This window comes from Ammospiza nelsoni, chromosome 7 (genome assembly GCF_027579445.1).
Source record: "Ammospiza nelsoni isolate bAmmNel1 chromosome 7, bAmmNel1.pri, whole genome shotgun sequence".
Classification (NCBI taxonomy): Eukaryota; Metazoa; Chordata; class Aves; order Passeriformes; family Passerellidae; genus Ammospiza; species Ammospiza nelsoni.
The window spans coordinates 21,922,107-21,944,147 of record NC_080639.1 but is presented as its reverse complement, the minus strand read 5'-3'; the positions used below and the strand labels follow the sequence as shown (position 1 = coordinate 21,944,147).

At 34.3% G+C, this 22,041-nt stretch overlaps 1 protein-coding gene across 4 annotated transcripts in view; it reads right to left on the bottom strand.

The window, feature by feature from the left end:
* Positions 1 to 4,345: 4,345 nt before the first annotated feature.
* The window catches only part of LOC132075781 (sodium channel protein type 2 subunit alpha-like), a 67,413-nt gene continuing 49,717 nt past the window's right edge, over positions 4,346 to 22,041 (bottom strand). For all 4 annotated transcript variants that reach the window (XM_059476475.1, XM_059476477.1, XM_059476474.1 and 1 more), the window contains exons 22-28: positions 17,738 to 17,860; positions 15,229 to 15,510; positions 12,937 to 12,990; positions 11,629 to 11,766; positions 9,829 to 9,933; positions 8,467 to 8,737; positions 4,346 to 7,625 (exon numbers count right to left, since the gene is read on the bottom strand). In XM_059476475.1, the coding sequence (XP_059332458.1) occupies positions 6,433 to 7,625; positions 8,467 to 8,737; positions 9,829 to 9,933; positions 11,629 to 11,766; positions 12,937 to 12,990; positions 15,229 to 15,510; positions 17,738 to 17,860 (2,166 nt within the window). In that variant the 3' untranslated portion in view covers positions 4,346 to 6,432. The remainder of the gene's footprint in view (positions 7,626 to 8,466; positions 8,738 to 9,828; positions 9,934 to 11,628; positions 11,767 to 12,936; positions 12,991 to 15,228; positions 15,511 to 17,737; positions 17,861 to 22,041) is intronic.

Below are 22,041 nucleotides of genomic sequence, written 5' to 3'. Positions count from 1 at the left end.
ATTTTAAGGCTAAAACATATAACTGAAAATGCACTTTAAATTAGATTCTAGGTTAAAATACTTCATTATGAAGGTAACAGTAATATAAAAATCATTGCCTGTCCTAATTTCTGAACAAACTCTGCAACACATGAATTAAGGATGCGCCTGGTGCAGATGGGAGATGTTAGTAACATCCTTTCTACACAGGACACATTCATGGAAGTAGCATATGCTCTGCCACTTTTGTCTCGTCACTTTCAGAGTTTGAAATGAATGTGCTGTTCCCTGGACTTGCAGAAGCAAAATCCCGTCCAAAGAATAAATAATACCTATGATATGTGTTGAGATCTGACTATATAAATTAAAACTACTATCCCTTTAACCTTCTCTGTATTTTTGTGTTTATGTATATCCTTTAATGTTTCTTATTAGAGAGAATTTATACAACTTTGGCATTGCATGCTTTCACACACTTCTCAGATCTTTCTCTGCATATTTGCATGAAGAGGTAAGATAAGGCCTTTGATATTCTGCAGAGATAAAATCTGTTATTTTTTTCTGGGTCAATCAATTTCCTTCCTTAGATCAGAGCTGGGATCTCTAAAGTGTATACCAGGACTGAGCTTCCTGCAGTCATTAAATTAGACCCATCACTGTCATCCCCCTGTAACAGCAACAAGAGGAAAAATTGAAGATGTGTACATTTTTGTGACTGTTCAATTAAGTCAATCAGGTCCAAATCTCTGGGAAAAAAATTTATAATATAACTTACAGTGTTTGTGTGACATAATTTAAAAAAACTGTGCATGTTAGCTTTGAGTATAGCTGCTATTATATGATAAGTTGTTAAACTGCTTCTTTTGGTTTGCTGGATGTGATATCGCTGTGTTAGACTGAGGGAAAAAATGGCATGACCCACTTTGATTTAGATGACCAGTTTCACTCATTAAGACTGTAATTTGCTTGTATTTCACTGTAAGCATGTATCTGGGGCTATGCCTTCTGAAAGCAAACCAAACACTTCTGAATCAGGAAAAAAGAAAATGGTGAGATAGAGTGTTTGTGATCCATGTATGTACAGACTACTACGGTTTTAGAATAAAGCTCAAAGATCCCTGTGATGCTGAAATTCCTGTTATAGAAAAAAAACAGTAATGCTATGTAAGGTCTGGTAAGTGCTTTTTATATTTTTATGTGTGTTTCCTATTAAAACAATGAATACTTTCAGGGGTTATAGTGTTTTCCCTGTTACCCCTTAATGTAGGTTATGAGGAAAAAAAAACATTAAGTGGATTTTATTATACAGGAAATGTACTTGAAGTGTGGAATGCTTGGGAACGAATGCCTGCTTTACTGCTATAAATTGTTCATGATATGTCTTTTCATATATGCATCAAACATAGCACTTGCTGCAGAGATGCATGTGATTTGTCTTTTCTCCTGAGAGATGGTAATTGGCTTCAGTTTACTTAGGCTACTGCAGTACAATTTATTCTCTTAGCTTAGCCAAGCCTCATGTTGCAGTATGTTTTCTTCTATGAGGATGAGGTATTTAATTTGTGAAGTGGTGCAGAGTATGTGTTACATTACAAAGATGAAGCACATCCCTGCTCTGTGGTGTTTAGTGGAAACAGATCACAGCACTTCACCATTCTCCTTTACCTTCTCTTGTCTTATTATTAAATTGGATGTGAATTAATCATGATCTTTTAGAACACATCCATTGTAACAAGCTCAGTAATTTGAACACATGGCTAATGAACTCTGCTCGCTATTTGCTTTGTCTACTTATAATTAAGTATTTCTGTAGTTTTGAGCTTCACTCTCATGGTCTTTTTTGTCTTTTCCAAGGCTTATCTTTTTCTAGATAGCCAAATATTTTCAAAATAGCAAAAATTAAAAAATAATACAAACTTATTTTAAGTGTAAGATTTTGTTGTTAGTCCAATAATCTTTGATGCTCAGTTTTTTTAATTTTTTTTCCATTTTATCTTTCTAGTTGAAGAATTGAGACAAACATAAAAATCACAACAAATGGCACTTCAAGAGAGTTAAGTTCTGAAATGTAAAAATCTTCACACAATTATGACATTTAGTGTAGCAATAATAATAATGTATCATGTCAGTCATATACTAGTGATGAACCCTCTGAGCAAGGACTTTCCTGATTTTTTAATTCCTATCATGATTTCACCTTTCAAAGGATTTAAATTTTTTTTGTCAATAAATTACAGTATGCAATTTATAATGGACTAAGAAGTGCTGGGTACTCACCATTTCCTTTAATGCATTAATGAATTTCACAGTAAATACATTTGACTATTAGGATCCTAACTTCCCATAATGGCAGTCCTGCTTGTCTTTATTGTGGCCAGTCTGCTTCTTGGAGGAAACAGTTGGGTTTTTTTTCCATCACACACTGGTCTTTCCTCCTTTGTTAAAATTACTTCAGTGCTGAATTAGCTCCAGTTAATTCTGTAAGCTCGTTACTCTTTTATGACTGTGCACATGGTAGTACTGCTGCATTAGCTCATGTGAGGCACTGGGACTTCTGGGAACACTTGCATGGGAACAGCATTAAGCTGTGCTGCCCTATGAATTAATTTGTAATGTACTGAACAGGAATATGTCTCCTTTCTGGGCATTCATGTGGAAATTTTTTCATCTGAAAACTCATTAAGGAAAAGTACCAAGTAATGAACTTATACTAGGAGAGTGACTTAGCTCCACTGTCAGCATTACTAATGCTCTCTTTTTGGCAATACGTGACAGATAAGAAGTTGAACACAGAGTGGAAGGCATTTTGTCTGTGGTTGGACATGTTGAAAATTCACCTGGACATGGATCAGTCTAGTCGTACAGTGAGGATTTTAGGATCTAATAAAATAAGGAATCCTACTTTGCTGACTGGAAACAAAGGAGGATTTACAGTAGGGAAGGAATACAAGCACAATATGGTAGTAGTATAAAATTATGCTCGAGTGGAATAGCCATCACTACTGGCTTGCCTAGTAGCATGTGGAGTGTTCTTTGAAATGTCTTTTCCATTCACATGCATTTGAAGCATAGGAGTGCAGTAATGTGAGGTTTAAATTATACAAATTCAACTGATTTCTGTGTGATAAAGGGAAGAAGTTGTTCACAGAAGCAGCGAAGGGTAATTAGGAGGACATACATGCCCTCAAAGTGAGCCTGTTCACAGACCAGGTTGGACCAAGACCCTCAGCCATTTCTGCTAGTCCATGCCAAAGGCACTGTCAGTGTTTTTGCACATACCGTGCTTGGTAGTAGATGGATGCAATAACCTCAGTTTACAGAGTACTGTAAGAGACTCCGGGTTCCTGAAAATGAATTATTAAGTTCCATTCCTCATCAGGAATTGGACTCAGTGATCCTTGTGGGTCCCTTTCAACTCAGCATTTTCTGTAAAGTAGTGAAGTATAGCTTCCTTATTGCATACTTGTCCAACTCAGAGACAGCTGCAGCAACTGCTGATGCTCAGTGAATTAGAGTTTTTGATAGACTTTAATGTTACAATGTTCCATCAGTTATTTCATGGTTATATGAGAAATTTAATATTCAGCCAAAATATGTTCAATATGGTATAATATCCACAGAATAAGGAACACTGAAAACATGCCAGTGAGTAAACTCCAGGAATATTCTACTTACTGTTAATTTTGAAGTGTAATGATAAATTTTAAATTAGATAATATAATAATGTATTTCAGTGTCCTATATCTTTCTGCCCTTGAACAGCTTGATGACATCCATATTAAGTCAAACTGTGTTATCATTTAACATCCAGGTACTTTGGTTATGAACACTACTTGTCACAGCTCAGCATCAGTGTTATCCCTTACTTGTGAGATCAGCTGAGATGGCATTTATTAATTTTGAGAATTACTGGAATAAAAAAGAATCACTAGGCAACTAAAACCAACTGTTTGCAATAACATTTAGTCACTTGGCTAAATGTTAAATGGGACCAAACAAAAAAACTTCATTGGAAAGTTTATTTGCATATTTAGGACTCATAAAACATGGGCAGCTTTGGTAGCAGTAGTGAGGAGTGCCTTTATGGCTGAGGAGGGCTTTTGAGGGCTAAGAGACATTTTGGGGTTTGAACTGTGTAGGTACCCTGTTTTATTCCAAGACAATATGCTGATAACAAAGAAGTAAAAAGAAATGCAGTTTGATCAAAGTTCTCAGATATTTTTTTGTAAGTATTTTACATAGAAGTTGAAATATGAAGAATAAGGTATTTAGTTTTAGAGAAAAAGAAAGTAATTCTTATTTGCACCAAAGTCAGTTTTTATCTTGCTTTAAACAACTGAAGGTCAGAGACAAAGCAAAATAAACATAATTTTAAAAAAAGAAATCTTTATTTTTTTGGCTTATATGTAATATTGTTTGCGTTGTTTATGATAATAACAATTTCTTGCATGCATTTCACCAACACATTACAAGTCAAAAGCATTTGTAAAAGAAAGATTCTACATTTAATGTTAGCTTGTGTATGAAACACAAAATGTCCTGATGTCCTCGATTATACAAATGTGCCTTTTTTTTCTTGGGAAATATTTTATTTGTACAAGTCTAGTGAATTGTGATTCAAAAAAGAATAAGAGTAGACTATGTAAACAGACACTGCAAGACAGCAAGGATTTAATCAACTATGAGACTATCTTGGAATTTCTGATGCAAATAGTGCTTAGAAATTCACACATTCCCCTAATGCTTTCCTTGCTATGTCCTGTACCTATTTGGAAACAAGCTGGATTCCAGATTTACACAATTTACTTCACATTGGAATATATGCAAATATATTATTAAAACAAGATAGTCTACAAATACTCACTTTTTTTTCCCCATAGTGTGATGATGCCAGTTTGGAATTACTGTGGTTAGAAAATAAGCCAAGTGAATGAGGAAAGAAATATAAGAAACAGTGATCTAAACTTGAAGACACTTCTTATATACAGAACTGTTGCCAAATGGTATTTCTTTACATTATTTATATATGCTAACCACATTGTCAACAGGTTTAACAGTTTGCAATATGGCCTGTACAGTCTGATTCTACACGACATAGCAGCCACTTCAAATTTAAAATGCAAAACTTAAAAAGCTCATAAATAGCTGCAAACTATTGCTTAATGATTTGAAAGAATGAGGTCTGGTTGGACAACTTGATTCACTTCATCACTGACACATGGCTTCCTATAGTGGAGACTGTGGACAGTGAGGGAGCAAGGTACAGCAGCAACAGCATTGACATGCATCAGTGATGCTCTCCTATCTATGACACAGAATACAACATGTCCCGTTGAGCTCTTGCAAATTAACCATACTGTGGTACATATCTGATGCAATTCAATGCGGCAAAGCCATTTAATTCTATGTTCAAATATGCACAACAGTATACTGTTAATATTTACATGGAAAAGGTATTTAATGGATTCACTGGATATTGGAGATAATGACAGAAGACAGTAACCAAAGAATAGCCCAGGAAAAAAGAACCAACCAAAACCAAACCAAAACAAAAGAACTCCCAGATATATTTTGGTGAAGCTATTTTTCCAGTGCAGAAACTGCACAATATTTTTTGAACTGTAAATATTTTAACATAAACAAGAACTTATTCATGTTTAGTCATTCACATAAAAATAAGTCATTGCAGATTCCTGTAAATTAGAGGAGACTCTCCAGGCACATTAATCTGGATGCACATAGTCTGGATGCAACCATACAAGTAGTTAGAATACTTCAAATTTAAGAGCAACCCTGAAACATGGAAGTTCTTAAAATCTTCAGCTTTGTGCAATGTCATATTTTTATTTATGCATGATTGACAAGTGCAGCATGTCTATGCAAATCACTCCTATCTGTACATTATAGAGAATCTGAGAGTAGAACTCCTGGTCCTCATACCTCTTTCCCCAACATAAAACCTATTACAAAAATAGTCACATGTAATAGTAAACAACCTGTGAATTAAAAAATGATAAATACACTAATACAGTTTTTGTAAAAATATGACAAATGTGGCAGTTGCATTACAAACAGTGAAGAGAATTACTGTTCTACATGTTGTGGAAATAAAGTATCTTTTTGCACTCATTTCAGGCTCCATCTTCTCTATGGAGCCACCTTTTCCCTTATTCTTAGCAGTGTCAGCTGTAGTGAAAACAGAAACCTCTTGTCAAGTTTTTTACCCTGATTAACAGAGTCACAGTCTGATGATGGAGGTTCACTGTTTTGTTATAGGCACTGACCTTAAGTATATATATAATGTATATATATATGCACACACGCGCGCGCACACGCACACACACACATGTGTAAAAACTGTCAGTTTGGCATAAATCTCCTGCAGGAGTCCAGTTGATGATTCATTCGCAAAGACTGTAAACAAGTTGTCCCATTAACAAAATTCTTAGATCATTATTTTTTATTTTCCCTGATGTCTTTACCTTTGTAGTTCTTTTCTGCTTTATCTTTTTCATATTTTTCTTTGTCTGGCTTTGTTACACTGTCATAAGAGGGTGGGGAAGTTGTAGAAGAACTCTCATCTGTTTTTTCTGGGGTGGAGTTTCCTTTTAGTTTATCAATAATTATCTCTTTTATAATGTGTCCATCTCCTTCTTTGTTTTTATTTCTATTATATATACTAGACACCTGTTTAACTTTTACCCTTAAGAGGTGACGTCGGTAAGCACGCTGAATGATGACAGCAGACACCTCCTCCTGCTTTCGTTTCAGTGTGGTTGTAATTGGTTCATAGGAGACTTTAGAAGGATTGGCTGCCATAAACCGATCTTCCATCTGTATTCTGAGGGCATCCATCTCCCCACTTTCCCCCAAAACACGCTTTGTGAAAGCAAACAAGATGTCAAGGCAGTGAATTCTGTCACCGCTCACCATGGGCAGATCCATTGCAATGAGCTGGACTTTGTTGGGTTTTGCTATGAGAAGAGGTGGATCTAATGAAGCGGCAAAATCTGATAATTTACTATATTCTATGAATTGTGTTGCATCGGGGTCAAACTTCTCCCAGACTTCATAGAACATCTCAAAGTCATCCTCGCTCAAGGGTTCAGCGCTTTCTTCAGTAGCAACACTGAAGTTCTCCAAAATCACAGCAATGTACATGTTCACCACTACCAGAAAGGATATGATAATGTAGCTGACAAAGAAGAAAATCCCAACAGAAGGGTTGCCACAGTCACCTTTCACAGAGCTCCCTGGATGATCTTTATGGGGGTCACAGTCTGGCTCCCCACTGTTGAGAATTGGGGCGAGCAAACCGTCCCAGCCAGCGGACGTGGTGATCTGGAACAGGCAGATCATGCTGTTGCCAAACGTTTCAAAGTTGAACATGTCATCAATCCCAACTTCCCTCTTGACGTAGGCAAAGTTGGACATGCCAAATATGGCATAGATGAACATGACCAGGAAGAGCAGCAGCCCAATGTTGAACAAGGCAGGGAGAGACATCATCAAAGCAAAAAGCAGAGTGCGGATTCCCTTAGCGCCTTTAATGAGGCGCAGGATTCGACCGATCCTGGCAAGCCGGATGACTCTGAATAGTGTGGGAGATACAAAGTACTTCTCAATCATCTCAGCCAAAAACATGCCTGGGAAAAAACAGTGAATAATTAAAATAGAATTTTTAATTAATTAATTAATTACCTATAGAAATATTTAGTTATTGCTATCTCCAATATAATCAGTGTAGGGATTCTATGCTATAGCAAAAATTATACAATTTATTACATTTTATTGAAAGCTGTTAATAAGGTGAAAGCATCTCTTCTTATGTTGAAATGTTATCCTAGAGAAGGTAAATAAGTAAAATAAAGACTGATTATAGCAAGTAGGTAGTCCCTGTGTAAGCTTTCAGTAGATCTTCAAATTATTGGGAAAGGGATGTTTATGTCTTAGATACAGCTAATTCTTGAAGCTGAGCCTATAAGCACTTTCTTGATGAAGGATGATATTGGCTTAATTTCTGCAAGTCAGAGATTTCTTCAACATATCTATGTTTTATCAGCCCAATCTGTCTCAGATTTGTCACTCATTTGCACCTTGGACAGTCACTAGATTTTAACTGACAAATCTTAATTAGCAAAAGTAAAAAATCTCACCCATTTCACATAATTTTCAGTTTTAGTATTGAAAGTAAATCTGTGGTTAGTTTGCATATACCACTAAACATTCCTCTTTATATTTGTACACACTCTAATGTGCCAGACAGTTCCATTATGTCTTTTGATGTGGAAAATGACAGTGAATGTAATGGGAGAGATAAAAATCTTTTGTGCAACATTACATATATTGTGTGCTAGATAATATGAAGATCTGAATCAATACGTAAGCCATAGGAAAAAGGAAATTCCACAATCAGCATTAACATACTTGAAACAAATGTTTCCTATTACTTCCAGTAATTCTTTCTTGAAAGTGAGTTGCTCTTACCTACTATGGAGAGAATCACAACCACAAAATCAAATATATTCCAGCCTATAGTGAAGTAGTAATGGCGAAGTGAAATCAATTTCAGGACAAATTCTCCAGTGAAAAGGACAATGAACACCAGGTTAATCCGGGATAAAATTGTTTCCATTTCTTTACTCTGATCATCTGTTTCTACCATCATTGTTACCATGTTAAGGCAGATGAGGATCATGATGCTGATGTCAAATACTTGTTTGGTTACAAAATCAAAGATCATGCCTTGGAATTTGTTCTGGAAACACAAAGATGGAATACAGTTTATACAGTGAAAATAATTTTCTTTTAAAATGCCAAATGAGAAAACAACACCCTTCAAGATTTAGGAGAGCAAAGCGAGACTCATTCACAATAGACGCAATAAGCCTAACACATGCTGGTTTATGTCTCATCTTGCTAGAGTGAATCAAGAAGTTCACCAATGTTGGCTGAAGAGGCAAGAAGGGAAATGCTGCAATAATAAGAGTAATAACAATGACAGTTAATATTATCGGGGTGAATGGGTGGTGTAAATTGATAGCCAGTAAGAGTACCAGCTGAATAAAAGCTAATTTTCTTCTCTTTATTCTCAGATGGTTTTAGAATGCTAACCCTCTTTCTTTCCTAAACTAATTGTGCTTGGTGAGATCATTGGACTGCTGAAGACACGTCTCAAACACACCATGACTGTAATATCCTAGTTTTTCTTTAGTACTTAGCTCAATGTTTTTTGCCATATGTCTCTCCTTAGAAAGTTTATTTTTAACCACTTGGTGCATAAGGTGCAACAAGTATTTTATTTTTTTAAACAGCGTAGGAGTTCAGTAAATAACAAGAGTAGTGTCTTATCTTAGAGACATATTTATCCTAGTCTATGCTTTACTCCCTAGGACATTCTTTTTCTCTGTAAGATTTTCTGCATCTGTCCTTCCCAATAGGTTACCAGTGCCCCTTTCTGTCTTCAGCAGCAAGGGCCAGTGCATTCCCATTTCCTACAAATTCTCTGTGAGGAGAAAAAACAGAAAATGAAGTTTATCCCTGGTAACAAGAACCAATAAATGATCCAAACAATTGTGGTTTTCCAGGACTTAGGCAGGGAATGTTGAAATTTATCATTATTAAATTTAACATTATTAAATAATTTTGTTCATACTTCAGTGTGTATGTTTTTAAACAAAATATTAATGATCTTATCTGATGGATTCAAAAAGGGACAATTTCTACCTTTACAAGAAAATAAATGGAAAAAATATTTTCATTCCAGACCTATAACCTTATCTTGTGGACAAGACTATATTCCCAAATGAGTATTTAATTTAAGGGATGTGAAAATCAAATCACTCGTACCACTGGCCTCGGTATAGGTTTCTGTGGCTTTTTAGATCCCAATTTTTTCATTGCATTGTAATATTTCTTCTGTTCTTCTGTCATAAATATATCCTGACCTCCAAAGTAAAGAAATAATATCAAAATTAATTAGTATCCACACATAGAACATTTATTTACAGTATGTCTCCCTGTAATATATTATTAAAATTATATTTAATTTATATAAAAAGGAAGGGTTTTTTTCAGGTGTTTATAGGGTGGATGCTCATATACACTCCTAACACACAGGAAAAACCCATTACTGGTGCCTTGTCAGCTTGGCAGTTGAGTTTTTCCAATTTTTCCATGCTCACTTTTGCTGAAATGGCTGAAGGCATTCTTGCTCTACTGGTGCTGTTCAATAACTTGGTGATTAGGATATGTTTAGTGAATAGGAACATGACTAGTGCCTTGCATGGCCTATCTTCTGTATAGACTTTCAGGATTACAGCTAGACAAGACTAAAAGAGGCATAACTTTGAGGCAGAAGTTGTGTTAGGAGAGTGTATTAGTATGTAATCCATGGGTTTTAACAGCAAAAAAAACCCCACCTTTGATGTAAAATTAGGAAAAGTAATTCATGTCATGCCATAGCAAATTAAAACACCACTGGAAGGAACCTTGACAAACTCAAATCAGCCTTTGTTTGCAGACACAAATGCTGCCAGTCAGATGTGCAAGTGTCTGACTGACTTCCAGTATAGGTGAATTGTGCTTATTGATGAATCTTCACTGAGTCAGACGGAAGCACAATGTTAGCATCTCTGTCTGCTAAATTGGCCATCACAGCCTGAAGCATCACAAAATTGATAGTAACCCCAGACATGTTTAGGAAGCTAAAGAGTATTTTCACAAGGGAAAATTTCTGTAGTTCACAGTTTTCTTTTACCAGAGATTCTGTCTGGTATTGCTGTTATTTAATTGGTGATTGAAAAAAAAGAAATCATATGAAACTGCTTTTTCACAGCACACAAAAGTTTAGAATGACCCTGGCATTTTAAAACTAAAAACTGTGAGGTTTCAAAATATTTTAAATGTGATTATTTGTATTTTTATATTCTAAGGTTCTTTAAAACTGAACTGTATGCACTATCAATACAACTATTTTAAACACACTTTTATGTCAAAAATACGCAGAAAGAAACCACTATTCCCTGTATATCTTTGCTTTACTACTGATAAAAATTATAGATTGTATTTGTGTCTAATGAATTAATCTCATTCTTATAGAAGTGTTAGAAAAAAAAGCCCTTATGTGCACATTTTTACTTATACCTACAAGCCTATTCATAAGAGGTCTATTTGACTTACTCTTAACTTATTGTTTAATCAGTTTGCAGATCTGTTATTCACTGTATCAACACAATGCCATATTTTGTCTTCATTAAGCATCAAGAGTTTGTAAGAATAATTATAATGAATATACCTTAATTTATCTTAATACTTTAGAGTAAATTGAAAAATAAATTATTTCATGCCAGATCATAGTGCATCTAATCAAACCAATAATTCACGATCACTTTTCACATCCTCATTTTAACTATACACTCAAATTGAAAATTATTATGAACCAACTTTTCATTTCTCAAAAAGCTAAAAATGCAAAGTTCAGAATCACATCCACAAATTTTAGTACAGATAATTATTTATTATTTTTTAAGACACACTTCACTTCAAGTCTTGAAATTACTTTTGATTTTTATTAGCCTTAGAGAAATAACTTTTTAATTCTTTATAGCTAGTAATTCAAACCAATATGGAAATATTTTAAATACTTATCTTCTTTTTTTGTTGGTTGAAGTTGTCTATAATAACACCAATGAAAAGGTTCAAGGTAAAAAATGATCCAAATATGATAAAGATGACAAAATAGAGATACATATACAAGTTGTCCTCATACTTAGGTTGATCTTTTACCTACCAAAGAAAAAATAAATTATTACTCATGAGAATATTAGATGTAAAAACAATACATATAATTTAGAATTAGGTATATGCCATCTCAGAAAAGCTATGAAAACCACTAATTTATTAAAAGGAGCACTAATTTATTATAAAGAGCACTAATTTATTAAAAAGATCCAACTTGTCCATTCCAATCAATATTTGGAGAAGTGGAAGCTGACAGAATTATTGCTCATATATAACTTTTAAGTAAATGTGCTCACAGATTTGTTTCTGTATGTACACGTATAAAAAGTCCCTCATATAGAAGAAATAAGCAAGGTGGGATGTAGAGCAGTCATTCATACTTAAAATTTTATTAGCAGAAATCTAAATATTTTATATTGTGTTCAGTATATTATCATGGAACAGAAACAGTAAGTTTTACTACTGCTAAATCTCCCTGTAACTCTTTTGGTCTTGCATGAACATTCTTACATCCAGCTAGGAACAGCTGCTTTCAAGAAATATCTAGTGAATATATGTTTTGTGAAAAGCATTAAATTGAGGAAATTTGGAAGGAAGATTTTGTTATTGTCTCGGTTTATCTGGATGCCACATCCCAGCATCTGCACCTCTAGAGCACAACAAGCTTGAGTGTAGAAATGCTAATGAAACAGAGTGTTTTACTCTGGATATCACTAACATGACCATTTGTTTAAGTTAAACAGAGTATTAGTTTTGTAGCCAAAATAAAAAACTAATCCCCAGAAAGCTTAACAGGTGATCTTCAGCCTTAAAATCTAATTGCACTAAAATATCTAGGTAACACAGGCACTCAACCTAAGGAAACAACAAAATGCACAGTTACAAATTATAAAACCTGATTAATGTATTCCTTATTTAATAACTGCATAATATAATCTTAAATTAATTAATACTTATGATTACCAAAATAATTTGTCAAAAACCTATTATTTGTTCTATTACACTAACTTTATAATTTTAAAAAAATCCACTTCAATTAATTTAGCTTTTTTGGCTAAACAGAAGGAAGTGAGATTCTTTCCAGCAAAAACTCTGAGAATCAAAAAAATATTTATTGATGCTGGTTATAATTCTTTGTTGTGTATGTAGCTGTTTAAATTTTATACTCTTTATCAGAAAATAATCAACAGATGACTTTGAAAGATTTACACTTACATCTCGTGAATCAACAGCAGCATACATTATATCCATCCATCCTTTGAAAGTAGCCTAGAAATAAAATAAAATTGTTTATCTTCCCCATAAAAATACTTAATACATAAAATAACTAAGCTATTTATTTATCTGGACCTCCACTTTTAATAAAATCACAAGTAAATTTCTGAACTATACTTGACAACACAGGCATCATAAATATATTTTCTAGTAAAACTTGCTTTTTGACACTTTTATTTTTAGTTGTTCAAATAATATTAAAAACCAGCTCTTAAGATGTCAACAAGTTGACAGTATATTTGGAGCTGCAGATGTTTACTTTGCAGATGAAGAATGATAGATTTAGACAGATGTTAATGCTGGAGATATGTAGGTAGGATCTACTAGAATCACTCATGGCCACTGCCATTTTTATTAACTTTACAACATGAATTGATGGAATCACTAATATAACTTCTGGACAGAAACCACCATGGGTCTGAATGGGTTTTTTTCTGTGTCTAAACTGACCTGGTATTTTTAGAAATGTTTTAATCCCGCATAGCTAAAAGGAATAGACTGTTCAAAGTAAAAATATACTTTGTTTCCTGAGAGATTTGTTTTAAAGAAGACCAAAAAGTGAACTGTGTAAGAGATGTAAAGAGTAAAAAGATCTGCCATCATTACTTCAAGGAGTTTATTTTAATGCATGCAGGACGTCCATTTTTTCAGGAACACCAAAACTGGTGTGACATGCTGGTTGAAAGTGTGAGTGTGCAACCACTAGCCAGGGTTTCCAAGCTTATTCATAATAAAGGAAAAAGAGCTAAAAAGCCTGTGAAATGAACAAAGAGCATCACTCCTGAGCAGGTTCAGGAGAGGAACCATTCCAAGGAGTATATTTCCATCTGTGCTTGCCAGAAATGGCTTTGGTGCTTTGGTACAAATGCCAGTTTCCACAGCAGAAACTTGCACTCTGGAAGCCTTTGTATCCTCCTGAATCTTGCAGTGCAATGCCAGTTACCAAGAAGGTGTGCTTCAAGCCAGGCTTCACACATCTTTCTGGCTCATCTGGCAATTGCCAGCCATTTGGTGCACTTTGCATAGCAATATTAGGAAAGGTTCAGAGTTAGATAAGAACAATAAGTACAGAAGAGTGAAGGAATAATGTTAATGGAGGCAATCAAATGAAGATGTGACGTAAAACATGCTCAAAGATCCCTTAACCTCTGTGGGGAAAGTAAAGGTTAGAAGGAATATTTGAAAAGGAAAATTATGAAAAATTAGAAAAAAAATTTTAAAAAAAGAGCAAGAAGAAGAATGAAAGGTTCACAGTAGTGAAGCAGACTGTCTGGATGTATGACACAGATGACATTTATACACAGCTTCAAGAGGAGCAGTTTTCCTTACACATCTTCAGAGGCAATGATGGCCATCATACCTGAAGCCAGAGAATCATTCAGTACTACTACTCAGCACATAAGAGTCACATTGCCTTTACAGGCAAAACGTTTTAATCTAGGTAGTTAATTTTGGAATTAAGGTCAGCTAGAAATACTGACCTGCTCTGAGATAGAAGGGACAAGCATATCATTCTTAGATAACTTTGAATATCAAAGCTGTAAATATTTTTTCATTCAGTGGCGCTGTAGGTTGACTTACAGAGTAGTGATTCTACAATCATCTAAATATAATTACATGCTTTCTTGCTTGTGTTTTGAATCAGATCCTAGCTTTAGAAGCTCCATTCTCATCAAGGAACCTGTAAAGAGCTAAGGTCTTAATTTATTTGACACACATAAAATATGCTCAGAACCTAGAATAAAGGCAGTTCTGAACAGTGCATAAGATAAGTAATTGAAGGAGAAATGCAATTTACAGATTTTGTATAAGTAGTAGTAATTAATGGAATGAATATGCTACGCAATAACATCCAGTATTTCACAAGGATAATACTTATTTAAATTTAGAAGTAACATAATACTTATTTAGTATACTATAATGACTCTTTAATAAGCATTAAGGAATATGATAGTTCTATACTGTACACCCCTAAAGAGATTCTTTTATTTTCTACACTTACTATTTTCACATTATTATTATCATCATCCTGACACTGTATTTTCTAGTCTTGGAAAGGAAAATTACTCTACTATCATTAAAAAAAATAATACAAGAAACAATGTAATAGAGTTCCGTGAGCTGTACATTATTGCTATGAAGAAATTGTTCCTCTACTTCACAGTCTTAACTTGCCTATTTTTCCTAGATACCTTTAAAAACAGCAAAAAGAAAATATATACATTTACTTACTACTTGAAGCAGAGCAAGATATCCAGCTCCTACATTATCGAAGTTTACTTTCACATTCTTCCATCGGGCACTTTGATTGCTTTTTATGAGTTCCACACACTGAGTATAATTGTTGACATCACTGATATCAAACATCTCACCAGTTGTGGTGTTGACACAGTGATAGAATTTCCCAGCAAAAAGATTTACTCCCATGATGCTGAAGATTAGCCAGAATATAAGACATACCAGCAATACATTCATGATAGATGGGATTGCTCCTACAAGGGCATTTACAACCACCTAGTGTACAAATTAGACAAAATAGCCACTTAGCTTACAGAAAGAAAATGAAAAATACTTGAAAATACTTCAAAAATTTCAGAACAGTATTATTATGGGATGGACAGTTGAAATATTACAATAAAATTTGTGGGAGAAATTTTAATGAAGGTTTAATAAAATGCTAATGAGATTGGAAAAAGCAAGAAATAAAATGAGATGGAAACAAAGACAATGCAAAAGTCTGAAAAAAATCAAAAAGCAAAAGAAAACCTGTTAGTAGCAAGATGAATTCTTAGCATTTGTGTGCTCTAGAGAAAAAGAGAGAAATAAATGTTAAATTTCAGCAATATAAATTAAAATACATAAATAGAAAATAAAACCATGAAAAGCTCAAAGAATGATGATGTGGAAGACTAAATAAAAATGTCTGCATGTAAAGCTATCATTACTAATGACTTTAGTATTAGAAAAGCTATGTATATATTGGCATCAGTGTATTTTAGTATCCAGACAGAATGCAACAAAATTAGGGATATCTTATTTAATCATTATTAACAGCATTTGCCATAAGTCTTGGTTTTAAATTACCTGGGCTCATCATAGTTGCTCTTACATGTATCCTTCTTTTTCTTTTTAATTGGTTGCATTTAATTCCCTTGAGCTGCAGTGTATGGGCAAGGGGCAATAAAAGACGTGATTAAATCCTTGGACAAAAGTTTTATCTTAGTTATTGTGGAGGGATAGAATGTAAGAAAATAGTGCAGACACCTGAGGAGCTGCAGCTGCACTAATCACCAAAGATTAGGAACAGGCCTGTCCTTAATAGGCCACAGCTGTGTCCAATAAGGAGGAGTGCTGTAAAAGGGAGGGTTAGCGGGGTGAGGGGTGAGTTGTGGTTTGTTGGCTGTGCTGTGAGGAGCTACCCATGAGACATCACCAAGAAGGTATAGAACTTCTAGAAATAAGCTGAACAGCAACTAATAGTTGTCAATAAGTTGACAAGTTATTGTAATTCGGCTAAAAGAAAGTTGCAGGTATTCAAGCAATAATTTTCTAGCAAATCAGTAGAGACTGCAGTAGTCTTTTGCGTGTAGGTTTGAAAAAGTTAGTATTTTTCACTTCGCTAAGCTGACCAAAAGTAGTCTAGCATCAATAGAAGTTTTGCTTATTTATTAGATAGACACTTGATGTGTTGTTTGTATTGCCAATCATGAAAAACAGTGGTGATGGTGATGTGCACAGGACACTCTTCCCCACGCTGGCAGGTGTAACCACCCCTAGGATATCGGCAGCCTTGCCCAGACAGGAACCACATTATTTATTTGGCAGATGAAGACCTATGACTGAACTATAAATAAGTATTGCAGCATTGGGGTATTTTGAGGTGAAAGGTTAAAATGACATTTCTCAATAAAGTTTTAATTTTTTTATTTTTTATGTATCAGTCTTTCAGTAAGTAGCACGGTCTGCTATTGTTTATAATAGGGTTTTTCCAGGAGGGTTTTTTTTTCGGTTGGTTTGTTTTTGTCAGATTGGCAGAATGTGAAAATGACAATCTCCTCAACAGGTGGATTTTAGTGCTATTTACATTCATATGAAAGAAAAGGTCTCTAGCTAAGGAAATTTTTTCCAATCTCTCCCCTTTTATACTTCTAAATCTATCCTTATTTCAGGTGTCTTTTCAAAAAACTTTTCCCTAATACTACAGCATTTACTGTGGGATTTCTTTCCCCAGGTAGGTAGATACGGAGACACAGTGAAGCTTTAGTTTCTGGTAAGCCACTCTTGTCAGCTTTTTCACGTTTTGGTGGTTTCTTTTGCTTTCTGGCTAATTGTGTTTCATCCTAAACTACTGGCAAATTAATAGAATTGAAGTTAGCTACATAAATTGAGTGAAAAATTTCCCAGATAAACTGTAGGAAAAAACCTCTCACCCTCTACTGTAAAATTTGTCATGTCCTTTCATTTTTCTAGGTCCACAAATCAATGGCAATTTTTACAGTCGGGGGACTGGGAAAACACAACTATGCAGCAGTGAGCAGGCAAATTTAATGAGCTCACGGTCTAGTTTTCAAATGTAAGGTGTACATTGGCCTTGTTTGTAAGGACATTTTGAAAGGCCTTTTTCCACACATTTCTGCATGCCTTCCCATGTTGGAGTTCTTTGAAGAAAGCATGAGTGTAACCATTAATACATCAATTTTTGTATGCATACATTTGTTCAGACTCATTCATTTTTTCTCACCCTCATTCCTTCAAATCGTGACAAGGCTCTTAAAGGTCTTAAAGCTCTTAATGTCCGTAGCGATTTAATGGCACCAAGTTCAGAATAGCCCAGAGCATTGGCTATTAAACTAACCAATGAGACCTATCAAATACAGAAAAAATATTTTAAAAATAATTCTACAGTGTTTATTTTAAAAGAACAGAAATTCAAGCAACAAATCAACAGTGACAAGTTGTAGAATGCCACCATGTTCATACTTGCTGGAAAGGCAAGAGATCTTATAAAGGCATGGTTAAAAAGGGAACATATTCTATTAAATGTCTATCTATTATGGTTGGATAGGGTTTAACAGTCTTATGGAAGTATACTGTTGGTGAAAGATAAAATTTTCAGAAAACTTTAAGGACAAAATAGCCATACTTTCTGTAACTTCATTAAGGTTCAACTTTTCAAACAATTTAAAATTCTGAATACATTAAATTGTTTTATTAACATCTGTCAATATTGTGAATATCCATAAATACTAATAATGACATATAAACACTAATATAAATAATAATCTATAACAATGAATAAACAATAACCTATAAGCACTAACATAAATAATATCGAATAAACACTAATATCTATGTACACTAACATCTATAGACACTAATAATATAATAAATATTGTAGTAGCTAATTACAAATATTTGTTAAAAATATTACTTCTAAGTGGAACAGTTTATAATAACAATAACCAGGATATTTCAGAAATACATATTTAAAGAGGTGGTACTATCTCTCTTGCCTGGCAAGTCTCTGGTTTTTTTTTTTTGATCTTGTGAGTATAGAAAAATATTATGGGATAGATATTAACAGCTGCTCACCTTATAGCAGTAAGAGCTTTATTATCTACAACAGTTAAGATCCTATGCATGTTATTGGGATTTTGTTAAAAGACAACCCACTTGAGTAAGGAGCAATTAATTTGCTCCTCAAATGGAACTGAGCTTTAGACAGTGTTAATATGGAAGGAATTAATTTTCTTCAAGCAGTTTTGGAGACGGGGTGGGGAAAACCCATGCCTTACTCATATTTTATTCATTTCTACCACCAAAAGCATAGATGACATGTAAATGAGCATAGGTATATTTTGCTCCTTAAGAAAATCTCTCAAATGTTAATTTCTGTGCCTCAGTTAGAAGAACTCTTCAAAGACTCTACAGAAATAGGAATTCACTGATAATCGTAGTAAGACTTTGACCATTATATGAAAAGTTGGTTTCCTATGTTTAGGAAAAAAGAACATAAAGAACAATTAGATGACTCTCAAACACAAGAGTTACAAGACCATGTCTAAGAAGGCCAGTCCAAGAGCAAATACAAATCAATTATTCACTGCTATGTTGCTATGTATATTATCTAACAGAAAATAGTGTTTCAGTGAATTCATATTGCTGGACGTTTCAACTGGATTTTATGTCAGAATGTAATTCTTTTTAACAAAGGAAAGGATTATTTTATTGCTCTAATGGATAAATGGAACTTGCTGTGATTTATAAGCATATTAAGAAGAAAATCTTACTGATTTTCTTTATCTGTAACTGATGTCTCTTCACTTACTAGAGATAAGTATTTTTCAGCCATTATATTAAATATTGACATTATTATTAATAATTATCATTAATACAATTTCTTTTTCCTGTGATGCTACAGGGAGAGGAATCCTATTTGTCTTTAGTCACCCATATGTTCCAGAGATAATAAGAGATGGAATTTTCTCTATTTTTAATAGAATATTCATTTATTCACTTAAATCAACAAGGTACCCAGGCATAACAATAAACCTTAGTGTAAAGACAGCATATTTTATTAATTCAAAATAAATTATGAAACAAATATTTTAAAAATATCTCTTTCACTGGGAGAGTGAGGTGTCCTATGAAATTGAACTCACATTAATGGCTCCTTCATTTTATAATTGCCTCCCCAAATCTGCACTGTGCCTTACCTATCTTTCACAAACAGGACCCCTTCCACACTGTTAGGTAGCAGCAGCTCCTGAAAGCCTTCAGTGGCACTGTGTGTATTGGCAGTTCTTAGGTCCTGACTGTAAAATTCTTCAGTCTTGTTTGTGCTCCCTATTTCAGATTATTGGCAGCTTTCCTAACATGGTGATAGTGCTCTTATACCATAAACATTAAGTTTTTTCTCAAAGAAATACTTTATCTATTGGAAACAATGTGTTTTCCTCTAGACAGTTCATCTGAGATGCAAAGTTTTGCTTGGAATTCTATTGTATATACAGCTGTTCTGTACTTCTCTGGTGATCTCAGTCTTGTTAACTTGGTCTTCTCTCAGCTGTTCCACCTGTTTTGTTGCTAGTATGTGAGAAAGTAAATGTATCTGTAAACTGATAAATAGATTCATGCATGCAGATGCAGTAATTTTAAGAAACTAAAATGAACTCAAAATGGTAGAAAGATATATCTCCTAAAATTGAAGGACTGTATGTGCTCATTTGTGTTTTTCTTCTAATATAGACTCTCTGGTGCCAAAAAAAAAAAAATTGTTTAGAAGCGTAGCAGTGACAGTCCTGCTCAAGATCTTCAGTCAAGCTGTACAGTAGGATGTCATGATAGAGTCTTAAACTGGGGCAGGCAGATGTACCAAGAGTCATCTGTCACAGCTGTAAAGTGGCAGAGCTGAAAATTACCATTTCTTAGTGTAATTTTCAAAATCTAATTTCGTCACAATCAGTGAAAGCAACTGTGGCTACTTGTCACAGTGGGAGACTCAGCTGTGTGAGATATTAAAGGTCAAAGCCCTAAAGGAGTATCTGTGTTTACTCTTGAATAATTTTAGAGAATGGAATTAAACAATCTGATTAACTTTAGTCACTTCCATTGAAGAAGGAGACATTGGTGTTCTCACTGGCAGAATGCTGCTGAATCACATCTCTTTAAACTGCCACTTAAAGCAGTGCAGAGGCTGCTTTTCTATAGGAAGATAACATTAGTTCATGTTTCTTTCAAGTGCTGGTGGTGCTAAAGAAATTGCTGAGTTAGCCTTAAACACAGTAAGGCATTTTTTACCTCTTACTAGAACATTGAAAATAATTCTTGAACAGTAGAAAGTTCCAATTTATTTATTCATGTTTTTGTTTAAAAAATTATGAACTATGGAAAAAAGTTAGCAACATAAGCTGCTTTCCTTATAGTGATGTGTTTTTAAATTTGAAAGCCTGCTCAGATAAGAGCCTCTCTAAGGTTAAACTAGGAAATCACAGGGTAGGGTTTAGAATCCTCTGGTTAGCTTTAAGATGCAAAAAGAATAATTAAAACATGAGTTGTTAATTATCTAGAAAAAAACCTGACATTGTTTAACACAATCCTGTAAGAGTGCATCTCTCTACTTCATTAATATCCTCTTAGGAAAATCATTCACACTGCTTTATTCTAGTGTAGATTTTCAGGACAGAGCTAGAGATTAACTGTGTAACAAAACTAACTCAGTCTGGAAAGAAAAAAGAGATAATATATTTTGAATTATGGGCCACTCTAGCTAGGGGTTTTTTCCTGTGGGAGTTACAAATATGATAAATTTCTCTATACATATGGAATAAGTATTGAAGCGACCAGAATTTATGCAAACATCTCAAGAAATATGGTAGCATGGGCAGAAGTTACTGTAAGTGCACAATTGCCCTCAGATGCCATGTCTCAGTTCCATGCTGAGGACATGTATAGGCAATGAACTGGGTCAGATAATGTGTGAGGCAAGAGACCAAAATATTCTTAGAGCAAAACCGGCTTTGATCCCTTCTGACAACATAAGCAAGGCCTTTGCACAGAAGTGTATCGCAGCTGGGAAGGCAGCCAAGGAGCCTTGTATCCTCCTCTATCACAAACCCTGCCAAGTCATAGCTGATTTAGCTATTGCACATTGTCAGTCCATTAAAACCAATTATTTTTTAGATCAAATAGCCACTGACTTTCTGGGTTTACTAGAAATGATTACAGGATAGTTTTCAGTTAAAGAGTTCTGAGAACTTAGATAAAATCTTGACCAAATGAATTGTTTCATTTGAAAAACTGAAGTGTTCAAAGAAACTTGAAGAATGAACTGTCTTATTTTCTAAGGAATAAGGTAGCATGGTCAGAGTTCATTAATGATGGCATACTTAAAAATTAGGTTTTTCCTCATAAAATCTCAAGTTTGATACATTGTTTGTATGAAAACATTTACTATGAAGAATGGACAAACTGATAGTCAGCCATCCTTTTCCTTTTAGCATATGAATGGACTTTAAATAACACCTCCAAATTACTGCAGGCCGT